The sequence below is a fragment of the Otolemur garnettii genome, unplaced genomic scaffold (assembly GCF_000181295.1).
Source record: "Otolemur garnettii isolate 467f Iridium unplaced genomic scaffold, OtoGar3 scaffold00146, whole genome shotgun sequence".
Taxonomy (NCBI): domain Eukaryota; kingdom Metazoa; phylum Chordata; class Mammalia; order Primates; family Galagidae; genus Otolemur; species Otolemur garnettii.
Genome location: NW_003852541.1, coordinates 3774301 through 3798638, shown reverse-complemented (window position 1 = coordinate 3798638; position 24338 = coordinate 3774301). Strand labels below are relative to the sequence as shown.

At 39.8% G+C, this 24338-nt stretch overlaps 1 protein-coding gene across 2 annotated transcripts in view; it reads left to right on the top strand.

Annotated features, from left to right (window-relative positions):
- RNF130 (ring finger protein 130) overlaps positions 1 to 24338 on the top strand; it is a 110809-nt gene that overhangs the window by 50940 nt on the left and 35531 nt on the right. For both annotated transcript variants that reach the window (XM_023518747.1, XM_003799158.2), the window contains exon 3: positions 16117 to 16367. In XM_023518747.1, the coding sequence (XP_023374515.1) occupies positions 16117 to 16367 (251 nt within the window). The remainder of the gene's footprint in view (positions 1 to 16116; positions 16368 to 24338) is intronic.

The window sequence follows — 24338 nt, the reverse complement described above, 5'->3', positions numbered from 1 at the left end:
CCCGCCACAATGCCCAGCTATTTTGGGGGGGGGAGGGGGTTGCAGCTGTTATTGTTTGGCTGGCGTGGCTGGATTCGAACCCGCCAGCTTGGGTATATGTGGCTGGCACTTTAGCCGCTTGAGCCACAGGCGCCAAGCTGACATTTTCTTGATAATTAAAAAAATGCAGTCAAAAAGATACTATTTCACACCCGGTAGAATGACTATAATTTAAAAGTTGGTACCGAGTTTTGTTGAGGATGTAGATAAATCAGAACCTTTGCACATTGCCAGTAGGAATGTGAAATCATACAGTTGAAACACAATTTGACAGTTTCTTAACAGTTAGATGTTACTCCCAGTATTCTACCCAAGAAAAATGAAAACAATGGAATGTCTATACAAAGACTTGTATACAAATGCTCAGAGCAACAATTATAGCCAAAAAAGTGGAAATAACCCAAATGTCCATGAACTGGCAAATAGATAAACAAAATGTGGTATGTCTATAGAATAGAATGTAGTTTAGCAATTACAGTTATCCTTGAACAATCCAAGGGTTAGGAGTACTGATCCTTGCATAGTTGAAAATCCGTGTATAACTTCTGACTCCTCCAAAACTTAACTTTAATAGCCTGCTGTTAACCAGAAGCCTTACTGGTATGTCAAAAATAGTTCATCAGCTGTTTATGTTACCAGTATTTTGTATGTTATATTATTAGGTACTATATTTTTAAAGTACATTATAGAAAAGAAAATGTTATTAAGAAAATCATAAGGAGGCTCGGCTCCCATAGCACAGTGGTTACAGCGCAAACCACATGCACTGAGGCTGGCAGGTTCTGCAACAAGTAAACAGCTGGGCATTGTGGCAGGTGCCTGTGGTCCCAGCTACTTGGGAGGCTGAGGCAAGAGAACCACTTAAGCCCAAGAGTTCGAGGTTCCTGTGAGCTGTGACACTATGGCACCACTCTACCCAGGGCAACATAGTGAAACTGTCTCAAAAAAAAAAGAAAAGAAAATCATAAGGAAGAGAAAAAATATTTATTCATTAAGTTGAGTGGATCATTATAAAGGTTTTCATCCTTGTCATCTTCATATTGACTGGGCTGAAGAAGAGGAGGGGTTGGTCTAACTATCTCAGGGTGCCAGTGATGGAAGAAAATGTGCACATAAGTTGAAACCGTGTTGTTGAAGGATGAACTGTAAATGGAACTACTGATAAATGGATCAACCTCAAAAGTGTTGTGCTAAATAAAGAACCCAGACACAAAAGACTGCTGTCATATGATTCCATTATTACGAAATGTCTAGGAAAGTGACATTTACAGAGACATCAGGTTAGTGGCTGTGTGGGGTGGTGCTGAGTGTGATGATTAACTGCACATGGACATAAGGAACTACGCACAGTGGTGCACACTTACAGTCCCAGAAGGGACTCAAGAAGGTGATGCAGGTAGACCACTTGAGCCCAGAAGTTTCAGTCCTGCCTGGGCAACATAATAAGATCTAAAAAACAAAAATGTGTTTTAAAAATACGGACATGAGGGAACTTTCTGGGTGATGAAAATGGTCTAAAACTGGATGTGGTGATTGTTGCCCATCCCTATAATTTGACTCAAATCAATGAATTGTACACTTCAAAAGGGTCAGTTTAGTGGCATGTGAATTATACCTCATTAAATCTGTTTTTTTTTTTTTTAAGTATAATGCAAACCAGAGTTTAAAGGCAACATACAAATAAGACTTTTTTTTTTCAGTTTTGACAGGGGCTGGGTTTGAACCTGCCACCTCTGGTATATGGGGCGAGTGCCCTCCTCCTTTCAGCCACAGGCGCTGCCAAAATAAGATTCTCAAACTGAAACAGTTTTGAGTTTTATGCCCTTAAGTATTCTTTCTTGGAGAGATATAGTAAGTATTCTTGAGGCATTCTCTTGTTTGTTTTGTTTTAAATTTTCAGTATAGAAATTAAAAGACCATATTAGGATAGAAAGGTATTATAAAGTGGACCAAAAAATTAAAAATAAGAACAGTTGCTTTTCTTTATAATTAGTATCGAATCGGTAAATGTAAAGTTAAAAGATTAACTATGAAGATACGTCCTAAATATAGATTTTATCTATCCTAGAGTTAGAAATCTAAACCAGACTGATCTAGATTGATATGTTTTATTTAATCCAAAAAGCAGTATAACTATTTAAATGAAAAACATGGATGTGTTGTTAACAAAAGCAAGATTGGGCACTGTGGCTATAATCCTAGCACTTTGGGAGGCCAGGAATTTAAGACTAGCCTGGGCAACACAGTAAGACCCTGTCTCTACAAAAGTTTCAAAAGTTAGCCAGATGTGGTCTGAAGCAGACCTCATCTGCTTCAGGAGTTTGAGGCCGCGTAAGCTGTGGTTGCTCCACTAAACTCCAGCCTGGGTGATAGAACAAGACTCTGTCTCATTTTTTTAAAAAAGGACCTCATCTTCCAAGCAGAATTGTGCCTAAGGCAAGGACTATTATTTAGTAACATCATGAGGATTTTGAAAAAAGAGAGGGATGGTTCTCTGGACCAGTAGGGTTGATGCTGCCTGAGTGCTCCTCTGCCTCAGCCCTGTCCTAGGGTATAGAATCTTACACCCACAGCAACAACAAAACCAGGCAGCTGACCAGCCCCCCAAACAAGGACAACTGCCTTAAGCAACTAAGAGGATGTTCCTATCTTCTTTCTGCTATCTAGTTGGGACTTGCAAAACCCAGCAGGAATCATTGAGTGGGTTTCAAGGGAGAATCCAAGTTCTTGGAGAGAACTCGGAGTGGCAAAACAAAACTTACAGGGTGTGGTCCCCACAGGTGAAGTGAGGAAGAGTGAAGCAGGAGGGCTCTGGTGGATGGACTCTTGGAAGACGATTCTTAATGATGTCTGTGTTCAGGGCCAGGGAGACAGCGATCTTGGAAAGGTTTGATTTTAGCCTAGGGAGCTGTGCTTACTGAAAGCCTGCTAACCCATCTCTGAATTGGGATGGGAAGTATAGGTCAACCAACACAGAGCAGCACACTTCCTGGGGGCCGCCGCTATATCCAGAACTACATTCCTCTTCTGACTTTCCTGTGCTGTAGTCCCCTGTCCTGTGTTTCTGCTTGCATTGTGAAAATTGTGATGCACTGACAATTGTTGCTTTGCTGGTCAGTGCTCTCCTTCCTAATGACTGATCCCTTTCACTCTGTAGGGCAGGGCTAGCCACAGAGGTTGGAGGACCCTGCATCAGAATCACCTGGGGTGCTTAGAAAGATGGTGATTCCGAGATACTCCTCCATCCAACTTACTACTCAAAATCTCAAGGGATAGACCCAGAGTCTTATGTTTTAGCTCTCTCTTGCTCACATGGCAATTCTGCCTTCCCTTCATTTTAGTATGGAAACATTTTATTAGTGACTTTCTGTGCTGCACATTTTAATATGAACTAATATAACTGGTAAGTCAAAAATAGATCTGGAGGCTCCACACCCTTAGCTCAGTGGTTAGGGTGCCGGCCACATACACTGGGGCTGGCAGGTTCAAACCCGGCCTGGGCCTGCTAAACAACAATGACAGCTACAAAACAACAACAACAAAAATAGCCAAGCATTGTGGTGGGTGCCTGTAGTCTCAACTACTTAAGAGGCTGAGGCAAAAGAATCGCTTAAGCCCAAGAGTTTGAGGTTGCTGTGAGCTGTGACACCGTAGCACTCTACTGAGGAGGACATAGTGAGACTCTGTCTAGGAAAGAAAAAGAACAGACCTGGATCATTGCCCTTTCTGAGTTTACAATCCAAGACCCCTGCAGTCCTCAGAGTCCTGTTTGTACCTCTCTGATAGTATTGTCCTTTTCTTATTTATGTTGCCATTGTTCGCATACTTGACTGGCAGTAAGGAAAGATCTACAGGTTACATTAAGGTTTGTGTCTTATGTTAAATCTTTGCAGCAATCAGCAAAATGCCTTGAACAAAATAAATGTGTTGCCCAGAATTGATTTCATTAAGATTAATCTTGTTATTAAGCTTTGTTTCCATTTAAGATTATACTTAATAACTAATTTTACAATTCCACATTGTTAAGTACTTTGTTTTCTTGCCTTGTCAGTAGTATTTTAAGACCCTGGTTATGAGTGTTCTAAATAGCATGCCCTTTGCCTGGTGACTGAAGGACATTTTTCCCAGTGCAATGCCTGTGACATCATTGACGGGAAGGACTGCTCAATTTGTGGTTTTACTTGTGTTACCTCTAGTTAGCAGAATGAGTCTTTGTGTTGTAGTTAGCGGATATGTGGTAGTATATAGGGGAAGTTATGGGCTCTTGATAGTTTAAAATAATGCATATTTGTCTGAAAATTAAGGATCTATTTTTCTGGTTTTAAAAAATGTGTATAAACTTTACTGTTTGTTATTGTTTAACAGTCTTAAGTTGTGTCAAATCACTATCAATTTAAAATCTCTCTGTAGTTTTATCTGCATGTCTGTAAGAACATGTTACAATGAAGATAAAGGGATTCAGGTAAACATGTAACCAAACAATGTTACTTTTAAAATCTTTTTATCAATCAGCAATATTAAGTACTTCTTACTGGGTTTTTTGTCTGGTTAAACAAAATTATTGCATGATTATTCACTTTTTTCCATCATATTCTCTTTTTTTTTTTGAGATGGAGCCTCAGGCTATCCCCCTGGGTAGAGTGCCATGGCATCACGCTCACAGCAACCTCCAACTCCTGGGCTCAAGCGAGACTCCTGCCTCAGCCTCCCAAGTAGCTGAGACTACAGGCACCCGCCACAACGCCTGGCCATTTTTTGGTTGCAGCCATCATTGCTGTTTGGCGGGCCCGGGCTGGGGATTCGAACCCGCCACCTTAGGTGTATGTGGCTGGCGCCTTAGCCGCTTGAGCCACAGGTGCCGAGCCCCATCATATTCTCTTATTTAGCTCTATATTTATTATCTAGCAATGAATAGAAAAGTCTGCTTTGTAAAATTTAGAAAATTCACTGTGAGTATAAAAAATAATTTATGAAAACAAAAATCACAAACACGGCAAAATATTTTTAAATATCAATAATTTGATATCTGTTATCTTTATCCTAAAAGCCCATCAGGAAAATGAACATTTTATTTTTTTTTTAAATAATCTCACTTAGTCACCCTGAGTAGAGCACCATGACATCATCATAGCTCACAGCAACCTTAAATGCTTGGGCTCAAGAGCTCCTCTTGCCTCAACCTCCCAGGTAGCTGGGCATATAAATAGGCACCCACCACAATGCCCAGTTAGTTTTTCTATTTTTCTTTGTAAAAAAGGTTTCACTCTTGCTCAGGCTGGTCTCAAAATCCTGAGCTTAGGTAATCCCACCTGCCTTGGCCTTCCACAGTGCTGGAACTACAGGTATAAGCCACTGCACCCAGCCAAGAAAATGAATAATATAATAGACATTCTATTGTTTTACCATTTCAAGTTTTTTAGCTTCTAATTCAATATGGATTTAATGACCTCAGAAAAGGTGAAGCCTATAGCTTAAATGTATTGCTGTGGCAAGAAGGATGAGTTTAAATTATGTGCATATGTTTGCCTGAGTTTCCATGTTTCTCCTGTATCATTCATATGGTTCATAAGTTTTTCTTTTTTTTTTTTTTTTAGAGACAGAGTCTCACTTTGTCGCCCTGGGTAGAGTGCCATGGCATCACAGCTCATAGCAACCTCCAACTCCTGGGCTTAGGTGATTCTCTTGCATCAGCCTCCCAAGTCGCTGGGACTACAGGTGCCTGCCACAACACCTGGCTATTTTTTGTTGCAGTTGGGCCAGGGCCGGGTTTGAACCCGCCACCCTCAGTATATGGGGCTGGCACCCTACTCACTGAGCCATAGGCGCTGCCCTGGTTCATAAATTTTGAAAAAGGAATTCATGATTATCAAAAAAATCCAAAACTGAAACACTTAAGCAGTAGCTTTTTAAAAACATAAATAACTTTTAAGAAATAAATGTAGTAGTTCTATTTAAAAGCTTTTTCTATGAGCTCTTAAGTTTTCTTTTTTCTTTTATCTTTTTTCTTTAAATCTGAAGTAGAACTAGTGAGCCCTTCCAGATACTTGAGAAAGTTTTTCTACTATCCTAACGTAGGCTAACTTAGCCATTTCAGACTCTGCATCCTGGGTAGGTTGTTTGAATTCATCACTTGATTTTACCTTTTTGTCTTTTCTGTACATATCTTTCCTTATTGGCAGCAGAAGTAGAGGATGCAAAATAACAAAGGCTCAGTGTAGGTTTAGAATGTTGGTCTAGAAGTCAGTGTCACAGGTTACAGGCTGGAAGGTAATTTTTACATGACAGCAGTTCATGTAATGCTGAGCCTGGACTCATAGCTATCAGCTCAAAGGCAGTCTCACTGGCACAACTGCTGAGGAAGGTAGCACAGTGTCAGGCCATGGCAATTTGAGGTCTGGTGAAGATCCTTTATCCCTTGATGGGTGTCTTACAGTGCTTCACCTTCATCATTGGGTGGGGGGAAGTATTTGGGGCAAGATAGTCCTTTTGCTGTTCAGGTCTGTTCTTTGCATTAGGGACCATTCAGCCTCCAGGCCCCTGCATACTCAGTGGCTCCACATGGAGGGTTTTTCCACATGTCCCCAGGAGAGACTGGCTACCCCTTAAGTCTGCCAGCTCTTAAGTTTGAGGACCCTTTAGAGAAAGAATGAAAGGGGGCCCCTCATGGGTAAGGGAAATGGGAATGGCAAAACTGATGAAGGCTGGCTTTTATATTTACCTCCCCGTGAACATTCCTAGTGTTCTTTATTCCTTAATGTAGTTCCAGAACTCCATCTGCTATCATTTTCCTTTTTTAAATCATTTTATGCAATGCAGATCTTCTAGTGATGAATTCTCTCAGTATTTATTTATCTAAAAGTCTTTTAGGGGGGCCATCATTTTTCAAGGACACAGGAATTTTGGGTTGACAGAATTACTTTCTTTTCAGAGTTTTAAAAGTATTGTTTCTTTGTTTTTTAGCTTCTGTTTTTTTCTGATGAAATGTTGCTTCCTTTTACATGAGTCTTTTTTTCAGTAAACTTTATTTTTTACAACAGTACAGTTTATGGAAAAATTGTTGCAATTTTATAGGGAATTCCAATAAACCTACACCCAGTTTCCCCTTTTATTACATCTTACATTAGTATACTATATTTATTGTAACTACTAAACCAATATTGGTACTTTGTTTCCTTAGTTTTTAAATATTAGAATCTTGGGCTGTATCCCTGTGGACATAATCTGATGTAGAGAGATGTTGGCCTTGTGCCACTCTTGATATTGGAAGTATTGTATTAATTGTTAGCATTTATTTTAGGATGTAAGGACACTGAAAAACTTATGTAGGCTCAGCGCCTGTTGCTCAAGCGGCTAAGGCGCCAGCCACATACACCTAAGGTGGCAGGTTCGAATCCCCAGCCCGGGCCCGCCAAACAACAATGATGACTGCAACCAAAAAATGGCCAGGCGTTGTGGCGGGCGCCTGTAGTCCCAGCTACTTGGGAGGCTGAGGCAGGAGACTCGCTTGAGCCCAGGAGTTGGAGGTTGCTGTGAGCATGATGCCATAGCACTCTACCCAGGGGGATAGCTTGAGGCTCCGTCTCAAAAAAAAAAAAAAAAAGAAAAACTGATGTCCAGAAAATAATATGGTGGAAAATCAGTGTCTTATCAAGCATCAAAGTGAATAATGATAGGAACTATTTCAACACATGGAATAAAAGAGGACTCATGAATCTATTCTGATCTAAAAGGTAAAAGAATAAATTAAAAGTTTGATAAGGAATAGAATATTTACCTTGTTCTAAAGTACCTCCACAGAATAGTTACTAATTATGAAGGGGAAGTAAGTAATTTAACAGTCCAGATGCCTGGAGGACATCACTTTCACCAGATAATCAAATCAGTAAAGGGACATACAAAAGTGTCTTCACCTGTAGTATATAGGGGAGCAGCCTCACTTCTGTGTTGTCACTGCCAGAGGTGCGTGACCTGAACCTAATCATGGAGAAATGCCCTCTACAAAATAACTGGGCTGTCATCTTCCAAAGTGTCAAGGTTGCAAACATTAAGCAAAGACCAAGGGACTGTTTCAGACTGATGGAGATTGATGATACGAGACGTGATGGCTGAATGCAGCCCCTGACTCTGAACTGTTTTCAGAGATCTCTCATTGGGGAAGGTGGGAAAGTTTGTATGGACTATGAGATTAGATGGTAGGGAAGTTTCAGTGTTAATTTCCTGGTTTGGGAGGTTATATTCTGATTATAAATTTTTTTATTTATAGAAAAATGCCCCATAAACATTTGAGATGATGAAGCATCTTGCCAGCAACTTACACTTAAATTATAATTGGTGAAAAAGTTTTTTTGTTTTTTGGCTTTTTTTTACAGAGAGATTCTCACTTTATCGCCCTTGGTAGGGTGCCATGGTGCCACAGCTCACAGCAACCTCCAACTCCTGGTCGTAGGTGATGCTCTTGCCTCAGCCTCCCTAGTAGGTGGGACTGCAGGTGCCTGCCAGAATGCCCGGCTATTTTTTTGTTTGCAGTTTGGCCAGGGCTGGGTTCGAACCCACTACTCTCGGCATATAGTGCCGACGCCCTACTCACTGAGCCACAGGCACCACCCCAAGGTGAAAAAGTTTATATGAACCTCCATAGTTGTGCACTTCCCTATAGTGATAGACTGCACTGTCTCCCAGAATTGCTGATCTTGGATCTCTGACTCCAGTGTCCTGTGCTGTGACCATTGCCTCTTTCCTCTTCTCCCTAAGTTGACCTAATTCTCATAGACCGGACATGCACCACATGTAGTACAGTAGGCCTAGTTCCTTATGTTAACAACCTCCATGTGTTGATCAGTTTCAGTCTCTTGGGTGGTCAACTTACAGAGGTACTGTACTTTTAACTTTTCTAAAAGTTTTAGATTTTTTAAAGGTTTTTTTTTAATGAATGATTTGGAGCCCTAAATATAGTTGTTAATGCAGAAAAGTCTGAGATGGAATAACAGGGAAGATGTCTTTGAATATTTGAGGAACTGTTTGTTGTGTGGAAGAGGAGTTTTCATTGTTCCTCAGATATACAACTTAAGGTTGGAATGTTTCTGATATTTGGTGGTCTCTTAACAACTTATTGACAGACTTTTTCCATCATGATATATAATGTCGTACCTTACAACTGATGATATTTTATACAGCAGTAAGTTAAATGTAATTCATTTAGAAATCCAGATTTTTGGTAATCAGGAAGACCTTTCTGATCCATGAAACTACCTATAGACGAACCAGTTATCTAAAAAAGGTCAGTAATTTATACTGGCTCCTACATTATGTTGAACTTAGGAACTCTTTCAACAAAAAGATTCTGTGACTCATTGCTGAATGGTGATTTGTCTTCCTAATCACCCTTTCTGCCTCTCTACGAAAAAGTTTCTCTTCAGGTCTTTGCTCCTGCCATCTTTTTTTTTTTTTCCGACTACCTGGAAATACCTGAGAGAGTACTTAAGGAGTGCATACAGTCAGGAGCTAGCAGGAGAAACCCATGAGTGCTGTGCATAAGCTCTTTGCTCTGCTTGTATGAGACTGAGGAACTTGCCCAAGGAATAAAGGAAGGAGGGCTCAGTAGGCCGTTTGGTTTTTTGGTTTTTTTGGTTTTTTGTTTTGTTTTGTTTTGTTTTTGAGACAGAGTCTCACTAAGTTGCCCTCAGTAGAGTGCTGTAGCATCACAGCTCACAGCAACCTCCAACTCTTGGATTCAAGCGATTCTCTTGCCTCAGCCTCCCAAGTAGCTGAGACTACAGGCACCCAGCACAATGCTCAGCTATTTTTTGGTTGTAGTTGTCATTGTTTGGCAGGCCCAGGCTGGGTTCAAACCCTCCAGCTCCAGTGTATGTGGCTGGCACTCTAGCTACTGAGCTGTAGGCACCGAGCCAGGCCCTGTTATTTTTGAGGACAAACTATTTAGTGTCTGCAGCAATTATCAATGATAGTGGTATCACTTGGTGGCTTATTTGACTTCCATGTGTCAGCCTCATGTCAGGAGATACAGGTTCAAGCTTCAGCAAAAATGCAAATCAGTGTTGTGAATCTTGTGGTGCTGGTGTATAACTGCTCTCAAACCAGTGCAGTTCCGTGGTGACAAGACCTTACCTTCCAGTTCCAGGCTGCAGGCCTCGTGTCCCTCCTAGTCACAGCTGTTTACTACCCTGCCTGTCACCTGTCTGGATTCCTCCAAAGCCTTGATTCCTGGCTCACTTACCAGTGGTGGTCCTGTGCAGCTTCAGAATCCATGTGGAAAGTGAATGCCCTGACCTAACATTCCTTCTCAGGTCCTTTAGCCATTCCACTTCTGCAGGATCCTGGTTCCATAGTTGCTTCTCTGGACCATGCTGTGTCCCTGAATTGCTGAATGTTGGGTCTCAAACTCCAGTATCCTGGACTCTGACCATTGCCTCTTCTCTCCTCCTGCCATTTGGTTTTGTTGAAGTTTCCAGTTTCTTGGACCCTTTCTCCACTTCCTCCCAAGTTCCCTCTTCCTGACTTCACCACTCCATTCTGCACAGACTGCACAAGACACTATTTTAGTCAGTGTTGGCCAGGGTTTCATTGGGTCAGTGACAAAAATCAGTGTAGGACCACGTGACTCCTCAGATGCCTTGAATGTTAGGTGATAGAGTTTGAACTTTATTTGGTTCATAGAAGGGACATATTAAAGGCTTTTGAATAGGAGAATGACAGGGCAGCAGATCTCTGTTATAGGAAAACTACTGGCAAATCCTAGCAGGAAATCTATAATTAATACAAAGTATCACCTGCATCTGTCAGAATTATTGCTGTATTCATTTCATAAAAGAATGTACCTTGTCTTTTTTTTCCTCATGAGTTCTTTAAGGGATCTCAGAGAGAGGAAGTGAAAAATGAGGACTGGATTTAAAGAAATGAAAGTTTTATAGACGAACATTTGAGAAGGACTTACGTTGAATAAGCAGAAGTGAATGAGGAGAAGGCCGTAGGCCATGCGTGAGCAGACACGTTGAGACCCAGACCCGTGTTTTTATGAGGTTTCACATGGGAGCATCACACCTAACTGTTTCCTCAGCAGCAATCCTTCTGGAATTTAAAGGATTTGGTATTCTGCTTTACGTATAAATAGGTTGTTGAATTTTGTAAGAATAACTCTAATACCATTGCTAGTTACTTACCAGGAGTTATAAAAGTATCAGTGCATACACTTAATGCAAGAATGCAACATTCTACTGGACTCTTTATAGGCTATTTCCTAAAATTATATCTCTTTCCAAGTTTTGAAATTCCTCAAAACTTTGGCAGGGATTTGAACTTAACAGACAAGTTCATCTGTTAAGACATAAAACCTCTGCTGAATGGGATTTTGTATAGGGATATTGTCATCTTAGAAAACAGGTAAGCTTATAGTAAAACTTATAGTAAAAACATCTATCTCTACTTACAGCCTGACACCTCAGCTCATATGTTCTCTTCCTGGATCTTCTTTTATAGCTCTCCAGCCACAAAGGCTTGCCCTGAGAGTTACTCCTATACAGGGTAGAGGGAAGACAAGAGGGTAGAGATGGATTTCTGACACTACTCAGCTCAGCTAGGTGTACTCACTTCCTGAGCTGAAACACTGATCATCTTAGCAGTCAGCAGAACATGACAGTCAGTAGGTGCCTGAGCAGTGGGGAGGAATTGGAGAGAGGGAATAGGAATCCAAAACTGGGGTAGGGGCTTTTTAATTGTCTTCCCATAATGCTTTCTTTCTCTTTCTGTGAGTAATAATATTCCAGATAGGATTAGCTCATTCAGCTATAGAATTTACTAAGCATGTGATAAGAAGCTGGTTATATAATCAGTTTTCAAAATATAGAAGAAATTACAGCATTAGAAAAATCACAGTTTGCAAATGCCATTGTTGAAACAGATTGAGACAAGCACCAGTGGATGGTGAGACATTTGAGTAAAAGCTTATTAGGGGAACAGGCTAATTCCACAATCTGAAAGTATCAGCTCGCAGATTGCTTAATAATTAAAAAGAGGAAAACCATTCGTTTACAGTGGAGAAATGTGGTCGATACCAAATTAACCAAGGCATAAAATGCCTTGTCATAAAATGCATAAAATGCTTTGTCATCGGCCATAAAGGTGAAATCTAGCATGTGCTCCCCAGTGTGCAGCCAGGGAAGGGAAGCAGTAGCATCCCTTGTAGCATTCCTACCAGAAGTGTTTGCTGTGGAAGTCCCATCATTAGAAACAGAAAAATCCAGATCAAAGGACATTTTCAAGACATCTGGCTTGGACTCTTTAAAAAGGTCAGTGTCATGAATGATGGATGGAGTGTCTGAAGAACATCTTAGACCAAAGGAGACCAATGAGATGTGACAACTTAGAACAACGCTCACAATTCCCTGATTGAGCCTGGATACAAAGCTAAACAAAACAATTGTTAAAGTCATTAAGACTAGTCAGAGATACTTGAATATGGACTATATATTAAAGAACAAAGTTAAATTTCTTAAGTTACGAATAACTGGATTGTAGGCATGTAGAACAACCTTATTCTTAGGAGATACTGCTGAAGTATTTAAGGATGAAATGATATGTCTGTAGTTTACTCTTAATTGGTTCAGAAAAAAATACAGATAGAAAGTACAGGCTCGGCGCCTGTGGCTCAAGTGGCTAAGGTGCCAGCCACATACACCTAAGGTGGCAGGTTCGAATCTAGCCCAGGCCCACCAAAACAACAATGACAGCTGCAACCAAAAAATAGCCGGGTGCTGTGGCAGGCGCCTATGGTCCCGGCTACTTGGGAGGCAGAGGAAGGAGAATCGCTTGAGCTCAGGAGTTGGAGGTTGCTGTGAGCTGTGACGCCACAGCCCTCTACCCAGGGGGACAGCTTGAGGCTCTGTCTCAAAAAAAAAAAGGGGGACAAAATGTTACCAGTTGACATATTTAAAAGGCTCATGTGAGTGTTCACATAATATTGGAGCTGTTCTGTGCTCCTTGAAAGTTCTCAATGAAAAGGAAAAAAATAGGGGTGGCACCTGTGGCTCAAGGAGTAGGGTGCCAGCCCCATATACCGGAGGTGGTGGGTTCAAACCTGGCCCCGGCTAAAAACTGCAAGAATCAGACTCTGCAAAAAAAAAAAAAAAAAAAAAAGGGAAAAAATAGAATTCTTGCAGTAGGCAAACTCAAGCATTGGAAACATAAATACTCACTAAAGAATAACAATGAAGAAAGTTCCTCAGGAAAATAGTTGAAAGTAGGAGATCACAGTTAGGTTTTTACTTCATTGTCATTTCTGGTAATTAATACTGGCTACCCGACATGTAGAAATGCATAGGATTCTGAAGCCACAGCCTTGATTTCTTAGCTGTATTTGTGTAGGGCTAGGACGTGGGAGTGGTGATAGATGTCCCAAATATTTTTCATCCTTGCTTGAGTGTTTAAACCATTACAGTCTAATTAATCCTCATCTCTGATCAGTCACTGCTTGATTAACCATAGTTTTATCTTAAAGCTTACTTTTCCCCTGGCATTAACATCCCTCTTGTGCCAAAGCTTCCCACATCTTGTGCCAAAAGCTTCCCAGATCTTGAAAAGTCAAGTGTCTCAGATAGTGGTTCTCAGCCTTCCTACTGCCATGGCCCTTTAATATGGTTCCTGTGGGTTGCGACCCACAGATTGAGAACTGCTAGTCTAAGGCATCCTTAAATCAGGGTCTTGCAACCCAGATAGGCATTAGGGGCAAGGGGGTGTGGAGGGGGCTTTTCTTCTAGGAGAAGCCCCTTATTATGTAAGGGATTTGAGACCCAGGGTGATTCATTAAGAACCCTGTGTCTTTGCTAGTGTTCTGGTGGTGTGCTGTCACTGTCTGTTTTCATCTTTCATCAACAGTCTTAGTGTCCTTTGCTGTTACCCTCCCCGGCATCCTCATCCTCTGTACTAGTATAATAAGGCCACAGTTTGGTTTCTCTCTCTAGTCCCTTTTAAGGTGCTCCTTTGTGCTCCTGAAGACAGATGCAGTTTCTCATGTTAAGAGTAGATAATTTTCTAGTCTCTTTAAGAGATGAAAGCCTTAATCATAGTATGTGCTCAATAAACATCATGGAGTGGATTGTTGAAATAATTAAACATTTCTTTTCCCAAACAGCTTTCCCGGTAAAATAGTGGGTGCACTCATTCAGTTTACATGGACTGGTGTCCTTGGCTACATATACAGCTTTCCCTGCTCCTTTTCCGGCTTGAGTCTTCAAGAGGGAGCCTCAGAACTGATTTCTAAAACTGTTTGTACCTGGTGTGATTATAAAGCAATGAGACTGATTGTCATATGTCATTTGTGGGATCCGTCTCAGTTACTTTATAGCCATACCTGGTATCTTATACCACATTACCTGTTGAACAACATTTTACAAGTGCAAACTTAAGGTTTCTAAATGGAAATTTAAAATGCTTTAGCATTATTTTAGGATTTTCTCTCACTGATCAGAATTCTTATTTCAGAAAGGTAATTATATGATAACTTTATTGCTTGCTTCAATTTTGCAGTTTTCTTTTTGTGGATTATAAGTCAGTATTCTATTAAATTGTTCTTCTGACAGAGTGATTAGAACAATTTTGAATAAGATAATAAAAAGGTTTATATTCTATTCAGTTACATTTTCCATAAATAAAATTGAATTTCTTTTCAGGTGCATATAGTCTTCTGTGACTGCTTGTAACACAAAGATGGTCCTTTTAGTTAAATATAATAAGTAAAACATAAAAAATCAAATATTTAGTATCTGTTATTTGTTGAAGAAGCCTTTGAAAGGGCAAGGTTAGGGGGTTTCCCTTCTTTTGTTTTGGTGGTTTACAGTTACATATACAAACCTTTTTCAAATTTAAGTAGTTATAATTTTCTTTTTTCCCAAAAAAAAAAAAAAAAAAAAAGTATTGCTCTTCTCCTAACCCTTAGTCTCTCTTAGGAGTTCTTCAAATAAGCTAAACTATAAATGTTGCGTGTTGCCACAAGCAGCTTCAATTATGAAAGGATAATCGCTCATAGGAGGTTGGAGAAGGGCTTCTCTGTCTCCTCAGAAGAAAGTGGGAAGGTCTTCTTTTTGTGGAGGAGGAAAGGAGTAGAAATTTCCTGTTATCCATAGGAGGGATAGTGACTTGTTTTTAATATATTACTGCTTCAGGAAATTATGTGACAGAAAGAACTCAGTAACTAAAAGGGCAACTTAAGACCATCCCATGATTAATTTACATAGTTGTGGCCGTGGGCAGACCTCTGACAGAACATAGAAGTTGGCACTATTTTGGTGCCAAACTAGCCCAGAATGTTAAAACTTGGTCCTCTCAGCAACAGTTTGATTTCCAGAAGGGTTTGGGGATGAACTAGAAAGGAGCCTGGCTCCAGTCAGAGCTAGACAGAAGACCAAAGTTAGTTTCATATGTTATCAATAAAAAGTACCAGCATTTGGCACTTGGTTATTGCAGCTCTCTTGCCAGGTATGTGTCCTGAATCTCAGTGATACTATCCAGCTCCATATCCTGGACTTTTTTCTATTCCTTATACTAGTTCTACATACAGCAGGTGCTCTATGAATGTTTCTTAGAATGGTTAGTGTAAGTACTACCAACTTGTACTTAGAAACAACGGCACTTTTCTCCTATCTTAAGGGATTAGGGCTTTCCAAAAACCATTTTAAAAATAAAAGAGGTTTTACAGCATATATCTACCGTGATTTTATCGCATTTCTATTCCTGTGTGGTACATGTATTAATGTTGTAGTCTATTGTCACATTTGGCTGGTGTAATAATTATTTCAAAATGTAGTTGTAAGACAAGTTAATATGGTTATTAACTGCAATTGTTTTACACCTTATGCCTGTTTAAATCTTAACTGCTTGACAACGACTACATGTCCCCATGTGGTGCCAGCACACCCCGCTGCAGCGTCATTTCAACTGAGAAGTTGAGTCTGCAAGCCCTCCCATTAGCGAACATTGCAGTAATTTTTTAAGTAAGGTATCTGTATATTTGATGTTTCTATAAATTTTAAATGTCACTTGAGTATATATATTTATTTTACATTACAGGCACTGGAGATATTATTGCTGTCATGATAACAGAACTGAGGGGTAAGGATATTTTGAGTTATCTGGAGAAAAACATCTCCGTACAAATGACAATAGCTGTTGGAACACGAATGCCGCCAAGGAACTTCAGCCGTGGCTCTCTAGTCTTCGTGTCAATATCCTTTATTGTTTTGATGATTATCTCTTCGGCATGGCTCATATTCTACTTCATTCAGAAGATCAGATACACAAATGCACGGGACAGGAACCAGGTGAGCTGCCAGTACTCTTGGTTGGTTCTTACCAACCATGATTCATAGACATTTGCCATGGTCATATATCTTACAAATATTTTTTATTAAAAAAGTTAAACTGGGCAGTGCCTATGGCTCAGTGGGTAGGGCACCAGCCCCATATACCAAGGGTGGTGGGTTTGAACCCAGCCCTGGCCAAACTGCAACAAAAACATAGCTGGGCGTTGTGGTGGGTGCCTATAGTTCCAGCTACTTGGGAGGCTGAGGCGAGAGAATCACCTAAGCTCAGGAGTTGGAGGTTGCTGTGAGCTGTGATGCAACAGTACTCTACTGAGGGCAACAAAGTGAGACTCTTGTCTCTAAAAAAAAACAAGTTGTAACTTTCAGAGTCTGGGTGACTTGAGGGGAAAAAAAGTTGTAACATTCAGATGTTTTAACATGTGGGAAAAAACCTACATCGTTATTTTAAGGATACTTTAAATACCTAAAAGAGAAAATTATTAAATACTTAGCATATTCTAGTTAGGTAGATACCTTAATATTACAATATGATCTAGACAATTCAGTTAATTTGGATGAATATCATAAAGATGGTTTTTGGTGTGCTGTGACATCAGAGCTCACAGCAACCTCAAACTCTTGGGCTTCAGCTGTTTTCCTGCTTCAGCCTCCCCAGTAGCTGGGACTGGGGAAGTCCCCTCCACAATGCCTGGCTATTTGTTGTTGTTGTTGTTGCAGTGGTCATTGTTGTTTAGCGGGCCCAGACCAGGCTGGAACCTGCCAGCCTCAGTGCATGCGGCTGGCGCTGTAACCACTGTGCTATGGACACTGAGCCTAAAGATGCGTTTTTAAATTGGTGACTTTGGATATCTCTGGAGAGGGAGGTTAAAAGAGGGGAGCAGGGAGACTTCACTTTACAACTTTCTCCATGTAAATTGTTTTCCCATGTAAGTTTTGAACTGTGTATTATCTGTTCAGGAAAAAATATTTAAAAATCTCTGTCATATCTAAGCACAGACATGGGGGTAAGGGTGAGGTGGAGGAGGGACTGAAAGAAAAGCTCTCTCTAAGGCTGGACTCGCTGGCTCACACGTGTATTCCTAGCACTCTGGGATGCAAGATGGGTGGATCACCTGAGCTCAGGAGTTTGAGACCAGTCTGAGCAAAAGTGAGATCCCCTCTCTAAAAATAGCCAGGCATTGTGGTGGGTACCAGTAATCTCAGCTACTCGGGAGGCTGAGGCAAGAGAATCACCTGAACCTAGGGGTTTGAGATTGCTGTGAGCTATGATGCCACGGCACTCTACCAAGGGCAACAAAGTGAGTTTCAAAAATGGAAACAAAAAAAAAAAAGAAAAGATATCTCTAGATATCCAGAACATCCACAGTGCTCAGTGGGGGCTGGTTGGTGGCACACAGTAGAGGCAGTGTGAAGGGCCTGGAGGGGTGTTTCTCAGTTTGTTACTTAGTTTGTTCAGTGTGTTATGGGCAGAATATCCATCCTAGGAACCAGGTCAAGGCATTAGGTCCTTGGCCTAGACTTTTCCTGTAGAAAACTAAGCAGTGAATTTCTTAGGGAATGATTTGAAGCCAGTTTTTATATAATGCTGTCCTCTCCTGCTGTAATACATCCAGATCCCTGTGAGGGAGTTAGAATTTTTATTCTTGTGCATTTTAGTAAAGGAAACACAGACTTTGGCATGGAACAGGTCTGAGTTCAAATCCCTACCCCACCACTAGTTTACCAGCAGTCCTCTTCAACAGTTTATTTAGTTTGTCAACTTTTTTCTTCATCTGCAAATAGGTATAAAATATTTGAAAATTATTAAATTATTGAACATTTACATGCCAGGGCCTATAGTGTCCTATACACCTTTAAGTTTTTTTATTTTCATAATTTTATTTATTATTATTTATAATTTCAGATTAACCAAAAAAAATTGTAATAGTGCAAAATATTCCTTTCTCTCAGATGTTTCAGCTGTTAACGTTTTACTGTATTTTCTTCTCTCTGTGTATGCATATATACAGAGGTTGCCAGGAAAATGTATACACATTTTTAAAAAGGAAAAAATTGTGATTCTCAAGTCACGTTTGATTTGTGCAGTTACAAGAGGTACTCAAAAGTGGTTTACATTCATCTTTTGTTATTGGCATATATGACTAAAATTTTAAGACTTTTTTCCTTTCATAAAATGTGTATCTGTTTTTTTGGCACCCTCTGTATATATTTCTTTTCTTTTTTATTTCATATTTCTTTGTCACCCTCAGTAGAGTGCCATGGTATCACAGCTCATAGCAACCTCCATCTCTTGGGCTTAGGCAATTCTCTTGCCTCAGCCTCCCAACTGGCTAGGACTACAGGTGCCCACCACAACACCTGGCTATTTTTTTGTTGCAGTTTGGCTGGGGCCAGGTTTGAACCTGCTACCCTAGGCATATAGGGCTGGTGCCCAACCCACTGAGCCATAGGTGCTGCCCCTATTTCATTTATTTTTTCTTTTTCTTTTTTTTTTAATTTCAGATTAATGTGAGGATATAACAATTAGGTTACAATGTTTGCATTTGTTAGGTAGGGTCCCTACTGTAGTTGTGCACCACTCCTGAGGTGCCATATTCCCATAACATTGTGTCCATTATGTGGGAACACACCTATCACTCTCTTCCCTCTCTTCTTTCCCCTCCCCCCAACTTGAATTAAGTTTTTCTCTTACATAGGCATGTATTAGATTGTCTACTGGCTTCGTATTATTATTGAATACATTGGAAACTTTTCCATTCTTGTGACACTTTACTGAGAAGAATGTGTTTCAACTCCAGGTTAATACGAAAGATGTCAAGTCACCATGTTTTTTATGGCTGAATGGTATTCTGTGGTACACTACAGTTTGTTCATCCATTCCTGTGTTGATGGGCATTTAGATTGTTTCTACATCTTGGTGATTGTAAATTAAGCTGAGATAAAAAATTCAGAGCAAAGGTTTTTTTTTTTCCTTCTTGGTAGATGCCTAGTAATGAAATTGCAGGATCAAATGGAACGTCTATTTTGAGTGCTTTGAGAATTCTCCATACTTCCTTCCAAAGAGGCTGTATTAGTTTGCAGTCCCACCAACAATGTAAAAGTGTTCCCCTTCTCTCCACATGCACGCCAGCTCTACACTTCTGTGTATACTTTAAACGGTTGGAGATACGATGCCCCTTAAATATTACATTGTGTATTTTGTAAATACAAGAACATTCACTTTTGTAAACACAGTATGATTTTTGAAATCAGGAAATTAACACTAATCAAACATTATCTGACCTATAGACCTTTTTTAAGCTTTGTAAAACTGTCTCAGTAATGTCCATTATAGCATTTTGTACAAGTATCTTGTATACAGGTGTCATTTCTCTCTCACTTGGTTATTTATAGCATTGACATTTTTGAAGAGTACAAGTCAGTTGTTTTGTATTTGAGTTAGTCTAATGTCTTATGATCCTTTGTGATTAGTTTTAGGTTATATACATTTTTTTCAGGAACACCAGTCCTTTACATTTTTTTAAAACTTATTTTGAGATAATTGTAAATTCTGTTGCATTTATGAGAAATAGCAGCCCTCAGTGATAACATCTCGCATAACTGTAGTAAATGTCAGTATGTAGTAAATAACCCAGAAATTGACATGGACACAGCCCACTGATCTTAATAAATCCACTGACATCTTCAGATTTCTCTAGTTTAACTTATACTAATTTTTGTGTGTGTTTGTGTGTATGTTTAGTTCTCTGCAGTTTTATGTTAACATGTGGATTTGTGTGACCACCCCAGTCAGACCCAGAACAGCTTCATCACAGGGACCCCCTTGTGTTGCTCCTTTGTAGCTACTTCCCCTCTCGTCCCTTTCCTAACCTCTGTCTATGGCTCATCTGTCCCCTGTCTACAGTCTTGTCATTTCAGGAATGCTGTGTAGATGGGTCATATAGTACTTAACCTCTAGAATTTAAATTGCTTCACTCAGCGTAATTTCCTTAAGGTCTGTCCAAGTTGTTGTGAGTATGAATAGTTTACTCTTTTTTATTGGCTAGTAGTATTTACATGGTTTGGGAGTATACTACAATTTGTTAGACCATTCACTCATTGAAGGATAGCTGGGTAATTTTCAGATTTTTAACTCTTAAAAACACAACAGCTATGAACAGTCAAGTTTTTGTGTAAACATGAGTTTTCATTTCCTTAGGATAAATGTGTACATTTCTGAGTATAGTGTAAATTTAAAGAGTACAATTTTTGTATCATGGTAGCATGTGTTTAGTTTTGTAGAAAATTGTTGTACTCTTTTTCAGAATGGTTGTACCATTCTCATTAGAGGTATATGAACGATCCATTTCTTCTACATTCTGGACAGCATTTGATATTATCTTTTGGGGGGGGGGTTGTTTTTTGTTTTTTTGAGACAGAGCTTCAAGGTGTCACCCTGAGCTGAGTGTTGTGGCATCACAGCTCACAGCAACCTCCAACTGGTAGGCTCAAGCGATTCTCTTGCCTCAGCCTCCCAAGTAGCTGAGACTACAGGTGCCCACCACAACACCTGGCTATTTTTTGGTTGTAGTTGTCATTGTTGTTTGGCAGGCCTGGGCTGGCATGCACCAGCTCTGGTGCATGTGGCTGGCTCCTTAGCCACTTGAGCTACCGGCGCCAAGCCATCTTATTTGGTTTTTTTTTAAACTGTTGTGCTAGGTATGTGGCTCTGATTTTCATTTCTCTAATGGCTATTGATGTTGATCGGCTTTTTATGGGCTTGTTTCCCATCTGTGTATCCTCTTTAATGAAATGTTCATTTATATCTTCTGCCCATTTTCTACCTGGATTGTTTGTCTTTTACTATTGAATTTTACAAGTCCTTTGTTAGTTATGTGGTTTGCAAATATTCTCTCCCAGTATTTATCTTTTCAACCTCTTAAAGTGTTTTGAACGGCAAAAATTTTTGGTTTTGATGAAGGTTAATTTTTGAGTTTTTTCCTTTTATGAATCATAGCTTTTGGTGTTAAGTCTAAAAACTCCCAAAGATATTCCTAGATATCCCAAAGATTTCCTGATTTTTTTCTATAAGTTTTATAATTTTGTTTTATGTTTGTCTGTGATCCATTCACTTGAAACCTTTCTTGTCTTCTTTTTTGTTGTTGTTGCAATTTTTGGCCGGGGCTGGGTTTGAACCTGTCACCTGAAACCTTTCTTGTTTTCTAATGTAAGAATTTCATGCAGTGAATCTCTGTCTCAGCACTTCTTTAGCTGTTTCTCACATATTTTGATATGTTTTCATTTTCATTCAGGTCTACCTGTTTTTTTCTTTTGAGACTTCCTCTTTGACCCAGATATTATTTAGAAGTATATTGTTTAATTTCCAGCTGTTTAGAGATTTTTGCTATTGTCTTAAATATTATCAATTTCTATTTATTCCATTTTAAAACAGAGTACAGGGAAGTACTCTGTATGACTTTAGTTCTTTTATGTTTCTTGAGTTGTTCTTTTTCCAGGTTAATATGTGGATGCATGTAATTAGGTTATTACATCATTTGCTTTGTAAGGTGAAGTACAAATTGTAGTTGTAACTTTCACCCAGGAAGTATGCCATTTACCAGTATATTGTACCTGTTAGGTGGGAACTTACCAACCCTCCCCCTTTCTTGAATTTAACTGAGATTTTCTTGCATGTGTGCACATTTTTGTTAACCTACAAGTTTAATTTAGTTGAGGTTTGTTTTATGATGTAGGACAATGGTCTATCTTGGTGAATCTCTCATGAGGGACTGAAAAATGTTCTGCTGTTGGATGGAGTGTTTATTAGGTGTCAGATCTGTGTGCTCAGCTCACTTTCCTGGGGAGCTGGTCTGGGAGAGCGTCTTCCCACAGGGCAGGGTGAAGCCGGTGGGCACAGTGCAGTATTTCCTTAGGCATTTAGCTGGAGTAGAATGGGTTTTGCCCAAAAGGCTATCTGACTGAGGCCACTCTTTTTCTCCTATACTTTGGCTAGAGGAGTTGTGCTTTTTTTTTGGTCCCTGTTGGCACTTCTCCAGCACGTAGTGTGGGATGTACAGGAGGCAATGAAAAAGCCCAGGGAACTCACCACCCTATGTTCCTCAAGTCTTCAAGTCCCTGGACAGTCCACCTTGTTTTTCCCATGCTACGATGTGTTACTTACCTTTCCTTTTTTTAAACTACAGATTTGTTTTTTGAATGCATTGCTGTATGAAACACTGAAAGTAAAATGATAAGGAGTTGCTCTGAAAGGGTGTTCTTGATAGGTCAGCTTCGCAGAAGTGCACTAAATGTAGCACAGCCAAGAGGACTTAGGAGAGAAAGCTGGGGCGCTGGTCCCAAGAGCCTGCCATTGGATGAGAGTGCTTTAATTAGCACCCAGTGTGGGCCGGTGTATAATGAAGGAGCAAACATAATCACCATCTGGTGCAGGCCACAGCAGGGGGCTTGCTTCCGTCTTTGCTCTGTGGCTGACTGCTCACAGGCTCCTTCAGAGCATCCCTCTCCAGACATTGCTCTAGTGGAAAGTGATGTTCTGACCTTTTTTCTTGCTTCCATTTTCCCCAAGCTTGTGAAATGCTTGATGAAATTTTTATGTGGCTTAAAAAGCTTAGCTAATTAAAGTTTAATAAGAAGGTGGCAGCAACTAAACTGGTTGAGACCTTTGGCTATTTTAAAAGAGAAACCAGGAACTATTAGCAAAGGAAAAGCAGTGAGTTTAGAGAAAGCCTCTGGTTTTCTCCCACAAACTGTTGTCAGGAAGCAGCAGTTCTTTCTGCAGAAGGTGCTACCACAAAGCGCCGCACCTCGTAAATAACTTTCTAAGTACAGTGTAATGCTCACAATTGAGACCAATGTACATGTGATGAAAATCTAATACTTTGGCTTTTTACTTTACTGCTAAGCCTCTGTGGTGTGCTTTTCCTAAATAACTGTCAGAGCACTTCTGCTATCTTCAAGTACAAATAGCTCAGATGATGGCTGACAGTAAAACTTAAATGTCATCTTCCAATTAAGTCAGTGATAAGTTATTTCACACAAAAGAGTAGATGCTTAGTACATTTATATTGAAAGGGTGCCTAAGGATTTTCTGAGAAAAGTAAAATTTTTAACAAGTACATGGTTAATACTGCACCTTTAATTCTAAAGTAATCAAATCTTATTCCTAAAACAGCAATAAAATTTTTATTGTTGAAGAATAAGGCATATGAAAATAAAAAATTATTTCTAAGGTATTTCAAAGTAAGGTAAAAGCTTCTTGCCATAACGTGTATATAATATTCTTAGACTTTATAAATACCACAAAGGTGCTGAAATGAACTCTACTTTTATTGCCCGGGTTCATCTTGGCAGGTTAGTGAGTAACTAATTGGAGAATGTACTAGCGTGTCAGGGTATGAAGTACATGGAATATTCATGTGGGAAGAATACTGATACTTTGCGTGTATATAGTTTGGGAAGTGGTGGGTTCAACACCAAATTAAGAGGGAGGAAGGTGTGTGTGTGTGTGTGTATACACAGTGTCAAGATTTTTTCCTTGGAAAAAGATTGTATAGTCAAAAGGGCCAGTCTTCTTTTGTCATTATCAGATGGTACGATGAATTTTGTTTATTATGTTATTTTACCAGGTTTTAAAGATACTATAAATACTCAGACAGCTTCAGATAGCTTCCTTTTCATGTCCTATTATTATGTACCAATTTATGTAAATAAAACTCTAGGCTCAATGCCCATAGCTCAGTGAGTAGGGCACCAGCCTTATACAGCAAGGCTGGTGGTTTCGAGCCCAGTCTGGGCCTGCTAAACAACAATGACAAATGCAACCAAAAACTATCCAGCTGTTATGGTGGGCACCTATAGTCCCAGCTACTCAGGAGGCTGAGGCAAGAGAATCACTGAAGCCCAAGAGTTTGAGGTTGCTGTGAGCTGTAACGCCACAGCACTCTACCAAGAGCAACTGTCTCCAAAAAA